Source organism: Eptatretus burgeri, chromosome 7 (genome assembly GCF_056783735.1).
Source record: "Eptatretus burgeri isolate ZD-2024b chromosome 7, Ebu_testis_v1, whole genome shotgun sequence".
NCBI lineage: Eukaryota > Metazoa > Chordata > Myxini > Myxiniformes > Myxinidae > Eptatretus > Eptatretus burgeri.
Genome location: NC_140967.1, coordinates 88257781 through 88274385, shown reverse-complemented (window position 1 = coordinate 88274385; position 16605 = coordinate 88257781). Strand labels below are relative to the sequence as shown.

Below are 16605 nucleotides of genomic sequence, written 5' to 3'. Positions count from 1 at the left end.
AGAGTTTGGAGAATGGGGCAGAATGCCAGACTGTATCAAAAGCATGAGATATGTCCACAAGCTATGTCTCTGATCTCATGTCTGGCATTGAGAGCCTTCATCCATTGTTAGGTTAGTAGAAGCAGCATGTCCAAGGTGGAGTGACCTGGTCTCAAACCAAATTGGTGATCTGAGATGAGGCTGTTGGAGAAAAGGAAGGATTTTATATCAACTGCGATGATGGATTCCATGACCTTGCTGTTGATTGGAAGTAAGCTGATAGGTCTGTAGTTAAGGTGATAAGGGATTATATGAAGTTATTATAAACTACTTTTAAAAAGCATTGTTGAATAGGATACTTCACGATCGTTCTATCGACATGAAAAGAATAATAGAATAACGAAAAGAAAATGAAATGTGAAAAGCATAACGAAGAAAAAAGAATAGGATACTTCACAAAAAGAATAATAGTATATAATGTACTAGCAGGGCTACACGGAGCTGCCTGGGGGAAGAAGGGTTGAGGGTTCTCGGTGCTGCCTGGCTGGGTGAGCTTTTCCCAGCGGTGGTTTCGGCTGTGAAAAAGTATCAAACAATTATGCACAAAAAACACTAAAAACGAAATTATGGACAAGATTTCAACATTTTCAATGCACGAGATGTGCCAGAACCCCTATGTCGTTCCATTTTCTTCCCCGCATGTAGCGCCTTGTGAGGAGGGGATTTTTTTGTACCTATGACCTGACCCTGGGTATCCCCAGCATTTTTGCAAAATTGGTGGAGATTTTCCTGACAAATCTCTGTCACGATGTCTCTCCGAAAGGACCGTCTCGAACCCCCAACACCCCCCCCCCCCAATCTACTTTCTCAACAATCCTCTTGAAGAAGTCCTTTCATTCAAACTTTTGGGCATCACTATCTGCCATGACCTTTCCTGGGAAAGCCACATCTCCAAGCTGGCCTCCAAAGCCAGTCGCCGATTGGGCATCCTCTGTTATGCAAAGTCCTTCCTTGGCACACCTGAGCTCCTGACCACATACAAAGCTTTAACCACAGCCTAATGGAGTACTGCTCTCCCTTCTGGGGTGGTGCTCCCGCCTCTCACCTTTCTCGGCTGTGGAAACTAAAACATTTAAGATCATTGGTATCTCCCGCGATGAGGCTCAGTCTTTGGGTGTTTCACTCTCTCACCGCAGGCAGGTCGGTGGTCTTTCTGTCTTCTCCTGTCTCTTCTCTGGCCTCCCCCCCCCCCGCTCTGTCTGTTATCTGTCCCACCCATATTTTCGCAGGGCACTCAAGGTCCACCAGCAACCCCCTTTTGGTAAACTACCAAAATCAAGAATCACTGCTCACCTTCATTCTTTCATTTCCCTTTTTTCCCTCCTTTGGAACAAACTCCCACACACTCTTCAATCATACTCTTCCCTCCAGATATTCAAAATAGCAGTTCACCACCATCTCTTATCTTCCCCCATCCAAAACCATCATCTTTTCTACCCCTGTTCATCCACCCCAAACCCACCTTCTTCATATTTCCTGCTTTCCTTCCTGAAAGTCCCTGTCATGTAAGCACCGGAAAGTCCCTGTAGTGTCCATCTTGTGTACCCCGTGTACCCTGCCCCATCCCTCTCTCTTCCATAGATCTCCTCATGTGTCTGTTCCTCAATGTTTTGTGCTGCCCTCTCCTGTCCCTCTTGTCTCCTGCTCCCCTTGTTATGCATTATGTGTGTTAGCTCTGATACGAGCCTTGACATTGTACAGTATATGAAATTAAAAATAAAAAGCCATTATTTTTGCTGTGATTTTCAGAACTACACAAACATACATATGTACAGAGCATTTTATTGGGGGTTGGGGGGCTTTTGTGTGTGTGTGTGTGTGTGTGTGTGTGTGTGTGTGTGTGTGCGTATGTGTGTGTGCGTGCGTGCGTGCATGCGTGGGGGGGGGGGAGGGTGAGAGTGTGTAGTTTCAAACCTTGCCCAGATCCTGAAATTCTTACACCCAAAATTTGGGACCTCTAGATGCTACAGTTCAGCCGTGAAAGAATAACACACAAACGCACAAACAAACACGCAAACAATTGAAAATATTTATGTGGATGATCACAAGATAAATTAATATTTAAGACTAAAAGTGGAGCCCATTAAAACAATACTCTGCTGTTCAGGCCCCATCGTGTATTGTGACAATTTACAATTGTTTGTATGTGGCACACGATAAAGTAAAACAAAAAAAGAACGAACATTTAACAATACAGAGCCTCACCAGGAAAGTGAGATTACAGCAGTTCTGAGTGAACAATCTATATTGACATAGATCTGCGAGTGGCGATACACTTGTACACTTGCTGACAACACATAGACCAACTAGAAGGGCACTCGGTAAAGCGCATACCTCTGCCAAGCTGATTAGTTTACGTTTTGTATACCACTGATAGGGATCTGGATTCAGACCTGAACTAAAATTTAATCAGCTTGTTCTTGTCACCTAAACAACTCATCCACCAAGTTTCATCCAAATCTGTCCATAACGCTTTGAGATATCATGCCATATGTCGTATCATTCAATGGTGAAGAATCACTTAAAAAATTCTCAGATCTGGATCCGGAATCAAATCTTCACCAAAATCAAATCAATTCTTCCTTGTTACATACCCAGTCTGCCCACCAAGTTTCGTCTGAATCTATCCACAGCTTTTTGAGATATCCTGCTATATGTCATTTTGGTCCATAGAGCTGTATATAAACCCTAGACTGCGCTCTTCCCCGTAACGCTGTGCCGACAAGGGGACTTGGCCACCATTACGAAAATGGGCAAAAATCTCGGATCGCACTGCCTGACCGTTTCTGTGGATCCAACATGCAACGGCAGTTATGTCGTTGCAACATTTCAATGTTCAATTTCAACGTTATATCGTTGCAACGTTACAACAATGCAACATTTTGAATGTCGCAAAACTACCGAGTAAAACCCGAAGCAAAACTGTCAACGGTTCATGGAAAAATAACTAAAAATTATGCCTGATTCGTGTGTGAGAACTCTGACAAGCAATGGCGATGGCGTTGCAACCACCGTGTCTACGGGCCCAATGAAAACTTCACATGATGTGATAAGAAAGGTTCAACTTGAAGTTTTGGATGCCGTAAGAAACTCTGTGTTTCTTGATTTATCGGATCATTTTCATGAGCAGAACCTGGTGGACAAAGATGACCACGGAAATCAGTTCATCAAAATGATCAGTAAACTTTTCTTACAGACTGTTCTTCATCATCATGGTCGACTCTACACGTAAAGATATGTGAACAAAAACAAGGTATCTAAACGGCATCAGCTTACCAAAACGATTTTGTTTCTTGGCCAGTAATAGGCCTTTTTCTTATTAGAAGTATTACACACGGACTGTGAACAAGGTATTTTATGATCAGATCACTGAGGTCGCATGAACGAACAATGGGTATTGATAGCAATGTTGTGACTGTTTAAAACTGTGACAATGCTTTGCCTTTGTTTCCTGATCCTCGTTGGATTATAATGAGCCGTGCCCGTGTCCCGTGATGCCTGTGGATTGTGTGAATAAAATTCTACAGATAATGAGTACAGTAATATTTTTGTGTACTTCATTTTCGGGTGATTTTTGGGGCCATATAAACGATCAAAAACCATGAAAGAAACCTTTTCCTTGGATTATACAGCCGTACAAAATTGATCATGGAAGTGGAATTCGACAGTTGCGTCGTTTTCACTGTATTTGACTCACTACGATGTCGAAGTAATGCTCATGTTTCTAGGCCAGTAAGGTAAGAAAAATACTAATATATTTCGTATTTATATTTTCTAATTGGTAAACAAACATGCAGTTAATTGGTATGCTAATTATTTCGCTCGTATTTACCAATACGAGTGAATTAATGTGCTGTACGATATTCTCGTGGTGGTGGTGGTGGTCGTATGGCAGCTTAGCTGCCAGGGTAGCTATCATTTCTTGAAGTGCGACTGTGTCGCTGATGCAGTGCCCCTCTACCAGTACACACACTGGAATTGGTACTCATTTCGCCAACCTCGGAAGGATGACAGGCTGAGTCAACCCCTGGTGTATTAATTCAGCGGCCGACGGGGCTTGAACTCAGGACCCTAGGATCCCAAGCCGCCACCCGAACCACTGAGCCAACACCAGGCTTTATTCTCGTGGTGTACATCGCCATATCGTAAATACGGTGAGTGTATCGTAAATACGAAAAGCATAGGCACATCCGGGTATTTCCTTAATCAAGTTGCCCGTTTTGGTGATGGCGGCAGGTCGTACATGGTGACACAGTGGGGTTACGTATGCGGAATAGGGACAGCGCACTCTAGTCCTTATATACAGCTCATTGTTTTGGTGCGATCTCTCAATGATGAAAAATCACGAAAAAAAATTCGCAGATCCATTTCTGGATCTTCACCAAAATCTAATCATTTCATCGGTATCACATACCCAAGCTTTCCACCAAATTACGTCCGAATCCGTCCACAACATTTTGAGATATTTTGTTCACAAACAGACAAACAAACAAAGAAACAAACAAACAGACAGACAGACAGGGGTGAAAATATAACCTCCATCCACCTCCGGTAGCAGTGGTAATTACAATAACCTCTTCAATTCCTTTGGGGATGAGCGAGGCTAATAATGATTTGAGCAAAGTGGGGTAAGAGATCGTGAACATTTTACTTATGAGTTAAATTTTGTCTGTGGTTGTGTTTTTTTTTCTAAATACCTCTGCCACCGAAGGTGGACGGAAGTTATGTTTTCACCCCAGTCTGTCTGTGAGTAGAATATATCAAAAAAGTTGTGGACAAATTCGGACCAAATTTGGTGGACAGGTTGGGTGTGTGACAAGAATGAATTGGTTCAATTTTGGTGACTATCTGGATCCTGTTCCTGATACAAGAATTTTTCAAATGATTCTTCATCATTACGAGATAGGGCCAAAATAGATAGGGTTCTTTGCACTTTTAAATATCATTCATTTCAGTATAGGTTTGAAAATATTCGAAAATACTGTATATGGTAAACTTACCTGAATATCATGGGGAACATCTAGTTGGTTGCAACAAGGGTAAAACATTGTGCCAGAAGCAACTTCATTTTGCCCTTGAACTTTAGAACAGACTGACATTTCAGTGTGATAGTGGCAATGTGCCAGTTGATTGCATAGGAAATTCTGGAAAAAAAAAAGAAAGAACATTTTTGGAATGTGTTTATGATGGGAAATATCAAAATACTGTATATCACTTTGATAAAAAAGTAAACTCAAGTTGCAGTAATGTCAGAGGATCCACTCAGTCTGGGAAGTTAATGGTTTGAACCTGACCCCGCAAAGTCATACCAAAGACTTTAAAAATGCTATGTGCTGCTTTCTTGCTTGATGCTCAGCAATTTAAAAAGGATAGAGCACAGACAAACAACCATAGGTTGGCAACTGATGTCCAAGCTTGATGGGCCTGGACAAACAGTACAAGGGATTTCAATCCCTTTTACTGTGTTGACTACAAATGCCCTTGTAGTTGATGTAGAAGTACACTGATTGCTTCTTAATGTCATTGTTACCTCCACCACCGAAGGTGGACAGTGGTTATGGTTTCACCTCTGTGTTGTGTGTTTGACTGTTTGTCCGTCTGTTGTCCAGGCTTGATGGGTTAAGTGGCCTCCTGCATTGAAGTGCCTTGTAAGGTCATTATTATAATTATTATTACATTATTAGACATTATTATTATCATACTATTTACACTCATAAAAATACATATATATTGTAATGCAGCAGCAGCACTTCGTTTTGTCAATTTTCACACAAATCGATACCTTTAAAGAGTTTATAACAAATGTTGTCTCAAAAAGTGTTTCTGGTTTTGAGCCCAAAGTAATATGGTCAATTGGTCAGGGATTTTTTGTTTTATAGTTCTTATCTATAAGCATCACCACTTGAAAAGAAAAGAAAAGAAGAAGTAAAGTCGAATTTCAATTGTTTAGGTCAAGAGATGTCAACACCAAGAGTATTGTGGTTAAAAATGGTTGTGGCAGAAATTTCCTCTTGGCAGGGAAACGTCGCAAAAGAGAGTTATCTCCATGATATCTATGGCTTTCAATATTTTTACCATTACAGAAGTCACAGCACACGATGCTGAATCTGATTTCAATCCCTTATACTGTGTGGACTACAAATGCCCTTGTAGTTGATGACAAAAGTACACCGATGGCTTCTTAATGTCACTGTAACCTCTGCCGCCAAAGGTGGACGGAGGTTATGTTTTCGCCCCTGTTTGTGTGTTTGACTGTTTGTCTGTCTGTCTGTGAGCAGGATATCTCAAAAGGTTATGGATGAATTCAAACGAAACTTGGCAGACAAGTTGGGTGTGTGACAACGACAAGTTGATTAGATTTTGGTGAAAATACGGATCTGGGTACTACAATCTTTTAAGTGATTCTTCACTATTGAGAGATAAGGCCAAAAACAAAATATAGCAACATATCTCAAAAAAGTTGTGGACGGATTATGACAAAACTTGGTGGACAGGTTGGGAAGGTGACAAGAACAAGCCAATTCGATTTGGGTTAAAGTCCAGATTCAGATCGGGCCTATCAGTGGGCTACAAAATGTAAACTCTTCAGCCTGGCCGAGGTATGTGCTCTACCGAGTGTCGTTATAGTTTTCTATATGATAATATGGAACAAGCTTCTTTATGAGCCTTTGATTAATTATTGAAGAAAATAAATATATTTTACTGTCATGCAAATCACACCAGGCCTGTTAAGGATTAACAAATACATTTCTAACATGTCACAAATGACGGTTTATCCAGGAAACAGTACACAAGGTATGACGAGTGAAGAATAGTTTTCGATCTTATGTTTATAAGCCATTAGATGTTTCCATATATTATGGCAGCTTTGTGATGCAGAAAAAGTGTGGTATGGATGTTTGTGTTGGAAACTGTGTTTAAGGGCATATCCAAATACAACCTTGTCACAGGAGGAACACTTCAGGAAGTTAATGGTGCCCCAGAGGTACCAGTACACTTTTTGCCAAGACTTCAACTGCTTGTACAGATCGCTGAGGTAGTCACTGATATCCCAATTGGGTTCCCTGAGAAAACACAACAGGTAAAATTGATGCCATAGTGAACTACTTGCATTGCACATCTTCCGGCAGTGTCCAGGTGTTTTTAACATTTTCAAAAACACTCGATATAGTTGCACCTTTTGAAGGAAGATATCCAAATGGCTGACAAATAATTATCAAGGAAGCTTTATGGAATGCATCATGTACAGTTTCACCATTTAAGTTCCTCCCTGTTGCCTGTATGTTCATCTATTGGTGTTTCTTACATGCAAGGATGACATCAATCATATCGAGAGAGATTCAATGACTACCTCTGTTGAGCTTTCAAAGAAAGAAAGAAAAAGAAATAATACAAAATGTATACTATAAAGCAAAAACATTCAACATGTTTGTTATTTGTTTGCTAACTCCTCCAGTTTTTGATCAATCCTGACCAAACTTGGCATGCCTATTCAGGCCTCCCTGCAGAATGTGCTACGATTTCCAATGGGGTGTGCGTACTGGCACTGAAAGTTACAAGAGTGTAATATGGAGCTGTAAAAATGGCCTAAGTCTCAAGAAGATCAAACAACAACAATGAATGGACAAAGGGGTCAATGAAATGTTGAAAGACAAAAGGGGTCAATGGAATGTTGAAATGAATGAAAGGGTTCAACTTCAGCAAGGAACAAAACTGTAGAAAAGCCAGCCTTATAAGCAATGGAAAATGGTCATGGTATCCTATTTTGTGATCTTTTATCGGAACAGCTATGCCATGAAGTATCAAATATATAAAGCTATTTCTAACCATTCACTGATCAATATAAATGTTTCGTACTTTCTAGGTGGGAAACAAAGCTGAAATCGAAGCCACAATTCCAGAATAAATAAATAAAAATCACAAAACTGTCTTGAAATGTTGATAAACAAGAACATTGGTAAATGAAGCTCAGCCGGTGTGGAGCCCTGCACTATGGGTCGGGAGAGGGGCGGAGTATGGACTGCGCATAAATAAAGAGCTCATACAACTCATTAATTCCCCATTTAATTCATTTATTTATTTGCTTTATTTATTAGCACAATCCACGAGTACATAAATACATGCATCCCTCATCATTATCTCCGACTCCATCCTTACCTCCTGTGCAGCATACAGCTATAATTGCTAGTCCTCTAAAACGTTAAAAACCCTGATCCCAGTCAATGGTGAGATTGACTTGGTTGCTGAACAGCTGTTTCTGCCAACATCTTCAGAAATCGCAGATCTAAAGCATTGCGTGAATATGGACTTTTGTATAACAATAGGATTTCCCTTAGAAATTCCTCGTGATTAAATTTCGTAAGCCAATTCACAATGGAACTATAATTTAAAAATATTTCTTTATTGCAGACACGGTTAATTTATCCCTCAGAAAGGTATTATAACAACAAACAAGACTTGTGATATCTTTAAAACAAAGTTCAGAAACAATGAAATGTTACAAAGGAGTTGCTGGGCATTTTTCTGTTGAACAAAATCAAGTTTATATTGATTTCAAAATATAATTTCAGAGAATTCAAGTATGTAATATTACGTATTTTGTAATAATATTATTTCCTGAGATATGATATCTATAATAAGCATTCCTGGTGTCGAGAGATGTTCACAAATTACGCTTTCATGGTGAACTGGCTTGAGACATTTATTTAAGGGAGGTAGTACAAAATATGATCAATCATAGGAATTGATTATCCTCATCATCAGAGGGAGGTTTTAACTCAATGTAACATTTTATTATTTGGTAAGATTGAATAATATACACTCCACTGCATTTAGCGTTTATAAAGTCTGTATCAGACCAGTATTGATGTATGGAATTGAAATGTGGGCATGCTTATCAAAGATGCAAAAGGAATGGAACAGAGATGAGAATGATACGAAGGATGAATGGATTGTTTCTGAAATAAAGAATTCCGAGCTCAGAAGTCAGGAAGAGGTTAAAAAAAAATCAACGTTAGTGAAGAATAGCTTCGGGAGAGAAGACTTTGTTGGTATAATGGTAATATATAGATCCATATGGTCGAATGCCATCATTCAACCAACCCCCTGAAAAAGGGGCGAAGTGGTGGCGGTGGTCGTATTTGTCATCAAGGTCGTTGGCGTGATCGTCATTGCTGCATTACAACTTTCTTAGAACACAATGGAAAGAATGTGGCATTGTGATAGCTATTGCGATGAGTGCTCAAAGTCAGTTGCTTTAAAATTATGAATTATGGGGTCATTGAAAAATGAAGCATGAATGTAGTGTGCACATAAACCCAGTAACTGTAAGAGATGCGGCATGAGTGTGCAGGAGGGGGCGCGATCCAGGAGGGGGCGTCATCTTGCCGTACAGCGTGAGCCTGGAAATATAGATAACAGGACGACCTCATTTTTCAGAGGCATTATATAAATCTCTGATCAAAAGATGTATAAATAGATTAGAATGTCAAATACAGTATACTTGTCATTTTTGTCAAAAAATGCACATTTTAAAGAAATTATGGGGAAAAAAAAAGAATAAATTAATGACAAAAAAAAACAAAAAAAAAAAAAAAACTTGCATTTCTTTCACGGAATACTTGATTGGTCAAAAAAGCAATGCATGAAAAACTAATGGCCAACACAATGCGCACAACAAAATAACATCGGCATGACGTGTTTACTTTGTGTGTGCATGCAATGTGGAGTTCGCAACATGGGGAGTTGCATGTATATCTGCTGGTCAACAAAATCTAAAATTTCATCATTTTCCTTGAGCTCATGGATGAAATCTAGTCCACGCAAGAATACCTATGGATATGTTTATCGAGCAGACAGCAAATAGGGATGCCAAGACTAGAGGATGATTGATGGGTATCACCACTAACAAAAGAGCAGTTCATCATGTCGGATATCCTCATATCATCTGCGTGCAGAAATAGCAAGATCTTGTGAGGAGATGGTGGGGAAGAGCGAAGTGACCCGGCAGCGCAAAGACTTGGATGCCACTCACAACAGGAGGGATGAAAAGGATATCGACAGAATTGTATGAACAAGTGAAGCCATGATGCATCCCTTCACGACAGAGACGGAAGAATTGGTACATTTGACATCTGGATTGGTTGCTCCCAAACAAATGCTCAAGGACCTAGCAAAGGCAAGAGAACGAGGAGAGGAGGTTGCATGGATATTTCTTGCAGATCGTCTTCAGCAAGAAAACCAAGGTTTCTTTGCTCCTTTGAAGAAGATGAACCCGAAAACATTCTCAACAGTGGGTCTAAAGAAAATAGTCACTTCACGCAGCAAGATAGTGGAACTGCAGTCCAGCAGGAAGCTGTGTGCATGCTTTCTGGTTTGTGGAAGAGCCAATAAAGTGAGTTTGGAGAATATGATGTAGTTCGGCCTCGGCCCACTCCCACTTGCACTCTCAATGCCTCATGGAACCCTTGTGAAACATCCAAATGCCTCATGCATAACATAGAGTCTCTCACCACACCAGACCTATATATCCATTCCATCCCATCAGACAGTGTATGGATTATTGATGGAATGGCTATGATCCAACAACTGGAGATCCATCACCTTCATCTGCATTTGAAGAGTTTGCAACACTCCTTTTGACTAAGCTTGCAAAGTTGGCAAGCACTTCAACAACAAAGCAGATCCACTTTGTAACCAATAGATGTCCTGCAAAAAGCATCAACAATGCTGAACGAGTGAGAAGAGCTTTAGAAGGTATCCAGACAGTCAAGATCCTTGCAAATCAGCTTCAGGTTCCAAAGCAGTGGAAGAAGTTCCTCAACATGGGCCAAACAAGGCTGACTGACTGCTCTGCTCTGGATGCTGGTGCTATAGCAGATGGTGGCAAACCCTTTCAGTAATTATCCGAGCAAAGACTTGCCTGGCACTGAAAGCAGCATCACCCCTTGGTAGTTGTTGCAGTCCTGGCGGTCATCCTTCCCTTTCCAGAGAGGGACAACAAGGCCCCTCTTCAAGTCAGTTGCGATGATGCCTGTGTTCCAAGCAGAGCACAAAACTGCAAGCAACGACACGAGTACAGTGTGTCCACCAGCCTTGAGAAGTTCAGCATGGATGCCACAGATCTCAGGAGCTTAACCCAATTTCTACTGGTTCACCGTAGTCTGTGTTTCCACAAACGAAGGTGGACCACAGTTGATTGGAGGGTCAGCAATAGGGATAGTAACACCCCTGAGATCCAACTCGACAGCTGGTGGATCAGCCTGGTACAGCCACTCAAAAGTAACCAGCCCAGCAGACCTTCACTTCGGACTCCTCTGTCAAGAGCCTACCACCCTCTGCTCTAACTGTAGTACACCGAGGGAAGGGCTTGGAGGAACGCAATGCACAAATTCCCCTGTAAGCAGGATGAGAATCACTTGACTACAGGTGAAGCTCTACCCCCTCACAGATTCCTTGCACATGGGCCTCCTTGTCCACCCTTAGCACACGTAGTTTTACGCCTCAGCTTTCTGAACAGCTCAGCTCAGCCATTCTTTCTGGCCCTGCAACTCTAGTCAATGGTATCTATTTGCCCTAGAGGGACAAAATTATTTTTCACCCTATGGTAAGTTCCAAAACATCCACCGGCAACATCAAGGACAGTGGTCTTGAAGGCACTCCACAACTCTTCAGGATTCCCCAAAGCACCCACACCCCCCCCAAATCTCCACTCAGCCTGTTCGCAAACTCCTCAGCTACCCTCTCATCCTTAAGCTTGCCAGCATCCAGCCTCAGCTGGAATGGTACCATTCTCCTGGATTTAAGCTGCAACTTCAGAGTTGTGACAACAAGCCTGTGGTCAGCATTGAGGAACTGAGCACTCCAGTAGACCCTGCAGGTCTGGATCATTCTCCAGCAACCATCAACGAGCACATGGTCAATCTCCTTTGCCACACCACCAGCGTTGGAATACCAAGTCCAGCGATGAGCCTGTGGGTGCTGAAGCAATGAACCAGCCACCACCCTAAGTCTATGACTTCTTGCAAAGTCAAGGAACTTGGTGCTATTCTGGTTCACAATTCCAGACCCATCGGGACCAACACACATCTCATAACCATCCCTATCAGTTCCAGTCGATGCATTGAAATCCCCCAAGACTAGAAGAGTACCTCGCCTGGGGCACTGATGAACTCCAGACTCTAGCGTGGCATAGAATGTGTCCTTCACAGTGAGATCACTCGCCTCAGTCAGAGCATATGCAGAGACCAGGGAAATGACATGCAAGGAGTGACAAATCCTTAGTCTCGTAATACGCTCGTTGACCGGTATTACCTCAATTATCATTGGAGTCAGTTTATTGGACACAGCGACAGCAACTCCTTGGGCATGGTAACCATCAGAGCGACCAGACCAATAGTAGGTGTAACCACCCACCATGATCTCATCGCAATCCGGTCTCCAAACCTCAGACAGTGCTGCAATGCTGATGTCCAAATGCTTGAGCTCAGATGATAACAGAGACAGGTGATCATCCTCTCTTCGTGATAAGACATTCGAGGCACCCACCTGAAGGGACCGCCTCAGGTTAACCAAAGAGACCCTTGTGTGGAGGATGACACCTCAGTACCACCCCGACACACCAGTGCCGGATTAAGCCTTGGCTGGCCCTAAGGCACATTTTGAAATTTTAGAGAACGACCTGAAAATTTTAAATTACATCTCGTGCTCATGGAAATGGACCCCAGACAAAAGATGAACCGATTCAAGAACAAAATATTTAATACAAAGAAAAGACAAATATTTAATGTGAATAGAATTTTTGGCTGGCCCTAAGGCACATGCCTTGTCTGCCTAATGGTTAATCCAGCACTGCGACACACACACACACTACCGCAATCTGACCCGGAAAGGTTACCCCATAGTTTTCCTCCTATCATCAAAGATTGGGGGGTACCGAAGGCTTTGCCCCAATCCCGTCATCCAGTGAGCCGTCCTGCGGAGGGCAGCTGAACAGGAGGTACTTCCACAGAGTGGCTTTGCAGATTTTTTTTGTACTTTTCGTATGTTTTGCAAAGTGAAGGGTTTTACGGTGGCCGGAGTGGAAGTCCTGCCACCAACCTCCAAATAAAAAAGTAACCAAACTGGAGGAGGACGTCCGCATACACAGTTGGGCACTATATATGGATGGCCATTGGCTCACAAGGAGCTCCTCTGCCCTTTGACAGGTTTTGTTCTTCATCCTGCTGGGTGTCCATATCATACACCCTCCTCACCAAGAAACTTGGTGGGGGATACGATTTAGTCGCCGACAACCTGACCATGGAACAGGTTCGTTCAGGTTTACATGGTACCTGTAAGCAAGTCACAGATCTAATCTCACCTGACCTGACAAAGAAGAAAAAAAAGGTGCTCAAAATTTTGAAGAAAACTGGCTGAAACATGGAATACCATCAGTAATACAGAGAAACCGTTCCATTCTTGTGAAAAACGCCAGGGGAATAGAAAAGGCCCCTTTATAATGGTATTTGCCAAGCTATGGAAAAGAAGGGACATTCCATGGCTTTTGGAAAATGCCAGACGATAGACAAGAAGGCACATTCAAAAAAATCTCCTGTGCATGCTGTACTACCCTTGTGTTCTATGGAGGAACCAAGTAATGCTCTCGAAAAGTTCATATAAAGGGAGGAGGAGGAGGAGATTGGGACCATACTCTGTGCAGAGCATTGGTGCTGCTTCAGCAGTCTCCTTGGCTATTGGGCACAATCCTGGACAGGTCGCCACTCTGACGCAGTATACCAGCATGCTGGCACTCATTTTGCCGATCTCGGAAGGATGGCAGGCCGAGTTAACCCCACCTGGTATTAATTCAAGAGCTGAGCGGGATTTGAACTCAGGACCCTTGGATCCAAAGCCTGCCACCCCGAACCATTAAGCCAATACCAGGCATATATAAAGGGGCGACCTGCATATATAGGTTAAAACCCGTCAGTACGTCAATTTTTTTGTGTACCTTGTAAACGAAAACACATCAGATAATGTGCATGTGTGTGAATAATTTGTTAAAAAAAATTGGCGCCCCTTTACATGAACTTTTCGAGAGCATTACTTGGGTCCTCCTAAGACCACAAGGGTAGTACAGCTTGCACACGAGATTTTTTGAAAGTGCCTTATTGTCTATCTTCTGGCATTTTCCACAAGCCATGGAATGTCCCTTCATTTCGATTGTTTGGCATTTTCTACAATCTATGCAATGTCCCTTCTTTTCCATTGTTTGCCACATACCATGTGAAGGAGCTTTTTCTATGCCCCTGGCATTTTTCACAAGAATAGACTTAATAGACCATTCACAAATGCTCACTGCTTGAGATAACATTTAAGATACTGTCAGACCCCACTATTCATGGGGGATACGTTCTTGGAAAATGCTGCAAATGATGGGGTCCACGAATGTCAGGGCAATGTTTAAAATGTTGTTTTTTTTTAACATGGTCTTGGCTCGTGGAAGAGCGATTACACAGAACAAATCAGGACACAACATAACAATGGGAACAGCAGGAGAAAGGGGAAATAACAACAGCAGGGTGGACGGAGAAAGTAGTCAGAGTCGGATAAACAAAGGATGCAGGTAACGATGAGGGATAAGGGATGATGCACAGGGTGGACAATATGGATACACAAGCAAAATTGTGCTTGACCAGTTTGTGATTTTGTCAAGGTCTGAGAAGAGAGGAGAGGCTGCTGCCTGTCTATCAGAAGGATGAGAGATGTCATGGCAGAGAGTGGAGTCATCATCAAAGAAACAAAGAGGATTTTCCAGAGTCAGTGAGATTATTGATGAAGATTAGGAATAATATGGGGCCTTGGGGTACTCCAGCCTTGACAGGGAGAGGAGAGGAAGGAGTTCCGTTGAGAGCCACACGATGTCTACGAGAGTGGAGGAAGTCAATAATCCAAGAGTGGAGTTTGCCTTGGATTCCATAGGCAGACAGTTTGGAGAGCATGGCAGGATGCAAGACTGTATCAAAAGCTCGAGATATGTCCAGAGAGACTGCCCTGATCTCATGTCTATATTGAGGGCCTCCACCATTGTTGGGAGCAATATTTAACATGTAAAATTTGAAAAACTGTCCCAGGTGGAGTGACGAGGTCTGAATCCAAACTGACGATCTGAGATGAGGCTGTTGGAAAAAAGGAATGATTTTATGTCAATTGCGATAATGGATTCCATGACCTTGCGGATAATTGTAAGGGATGCAGGTAACGATGAAGGAGATAATTGAGGTGAGCTCATTGGGCTGGAGTTTAGGAGAACCGTTTTTGCACCTTTTTTATGTAATGCTGTGATGCTTGCTGATTTCAAATTTACCAGGTGGATATGAGACCAGTCCTGATGTGTTAAATAATAATAATAATAATAATAATAATAATAATAATAATAACTAGAACTGCCACTTTATAACTGCTGGCAGTGATGACCGGGTACCCAGTCCGTCCGCCTTTGACACAACTGATACAACATGAGACTTAAATCATAGTCGCAAAGTTTCGCATTTATCGGATAAGTGGTGCCAGAGAAAACATTATTTAATGGTGATACAAACACAGGCCTGCTTCGAGACGGCGCGGAACAGACGAGTTACGAACCGGGCAGCACAAAGCATTCAATTTCCTTATTACTGGCGAACAGATTCAAATAATTAAATAATTCTGGCTGCCAAACCGTGTGACCGATCAGGTTGAAATTTTAAACGTTTGTTTCGCATGTCGGCTAAATTACAAATGTGAAGTTTCGTATATATAGAAGCAGCGGTTCCAGAGTAAACATTAATTAATATTTATCCTTCAATCCAAGATGGCGGCCAAACCATGTGACTTGTGATGTCATAATTTTCACCACATGTGCAAACACGATCGGAGACGATAAGTGCAAATTTTTGCTTCGTAAGGTTAAGCAGTTCCAGAGAAAACAGTATTTAATATTTTTCTTAAAACCAACATGGCTGCCAAACCCTGGGCCCGATCCCGTTGAAATTTCAAACCCTCATTCCGCATGACTGTTCCACCATAACGGTGATGTTTCACATTTATTGATGCAGTAGTTCCAGAGTAAACATTAATTAATATTTTTCCTTCAATCCACTATGGCTGCCAAACGTTGCGTCGTACCTCAAAAGGGGTGAGAACTTTTTATTCGTCATGGAGAGGCGGTCATAGTGGTGGAGTTTCGCCTGGATCTGTTAAGTCGTTTCAGAGAAAAAGACGTTTTAAGATATTATTTTTCAATCCAAGATGGCTGACGAACCATGTGACCTATGACATCACAAATTTATATTCTGCTTCCAACTGGGTATTGGAACACGTTTGTGAAGTTTCTAGTTAATCGGTAAAGGTGCGTTTTTCTATCCAAGATGGCTGCCAAACCATGTGACGTGTGACATCATAATTTTTACCACGCGTGCACACACGATGGTAGATGATAATTGCAAACTTTCGATTCGTTAGGTTAAGCAGTTCCAGAGAAAACATTATTTAATATTTTTCTTAAATCCAACATGGCGGCCAAACCGTGTGACTTATCAATTCGAA

General features: G+C 41.9%; 1 protein-coding gene across 1 annotated transcript in view; it reads right to left on the bottom strand.

The window, feature by feature from the left end:
* SANBR (SANT and BTB domain regulator of CSR) overlaps positions 1–16605 on the bottom strand; it is a 90027-nt gene that overhangs the window by 26732 nt on the left and 46690 nt on the right. Inside the window, exons 10-11 of the mRNA XM_085889493.1 lie at positions 6980–7103; positions 5040–5183 (exon numbers count right to left, since the gene is read on the bottom strand). Of these exons, the coding sequence (XP_085745619.1) occupies positions 5040–5183; positions 6980–7103 (268 nt within the window). The remainder of the gene's footprint in view (positions 1–5039; positions 5184–6979; positions 7104–16605) is intronic.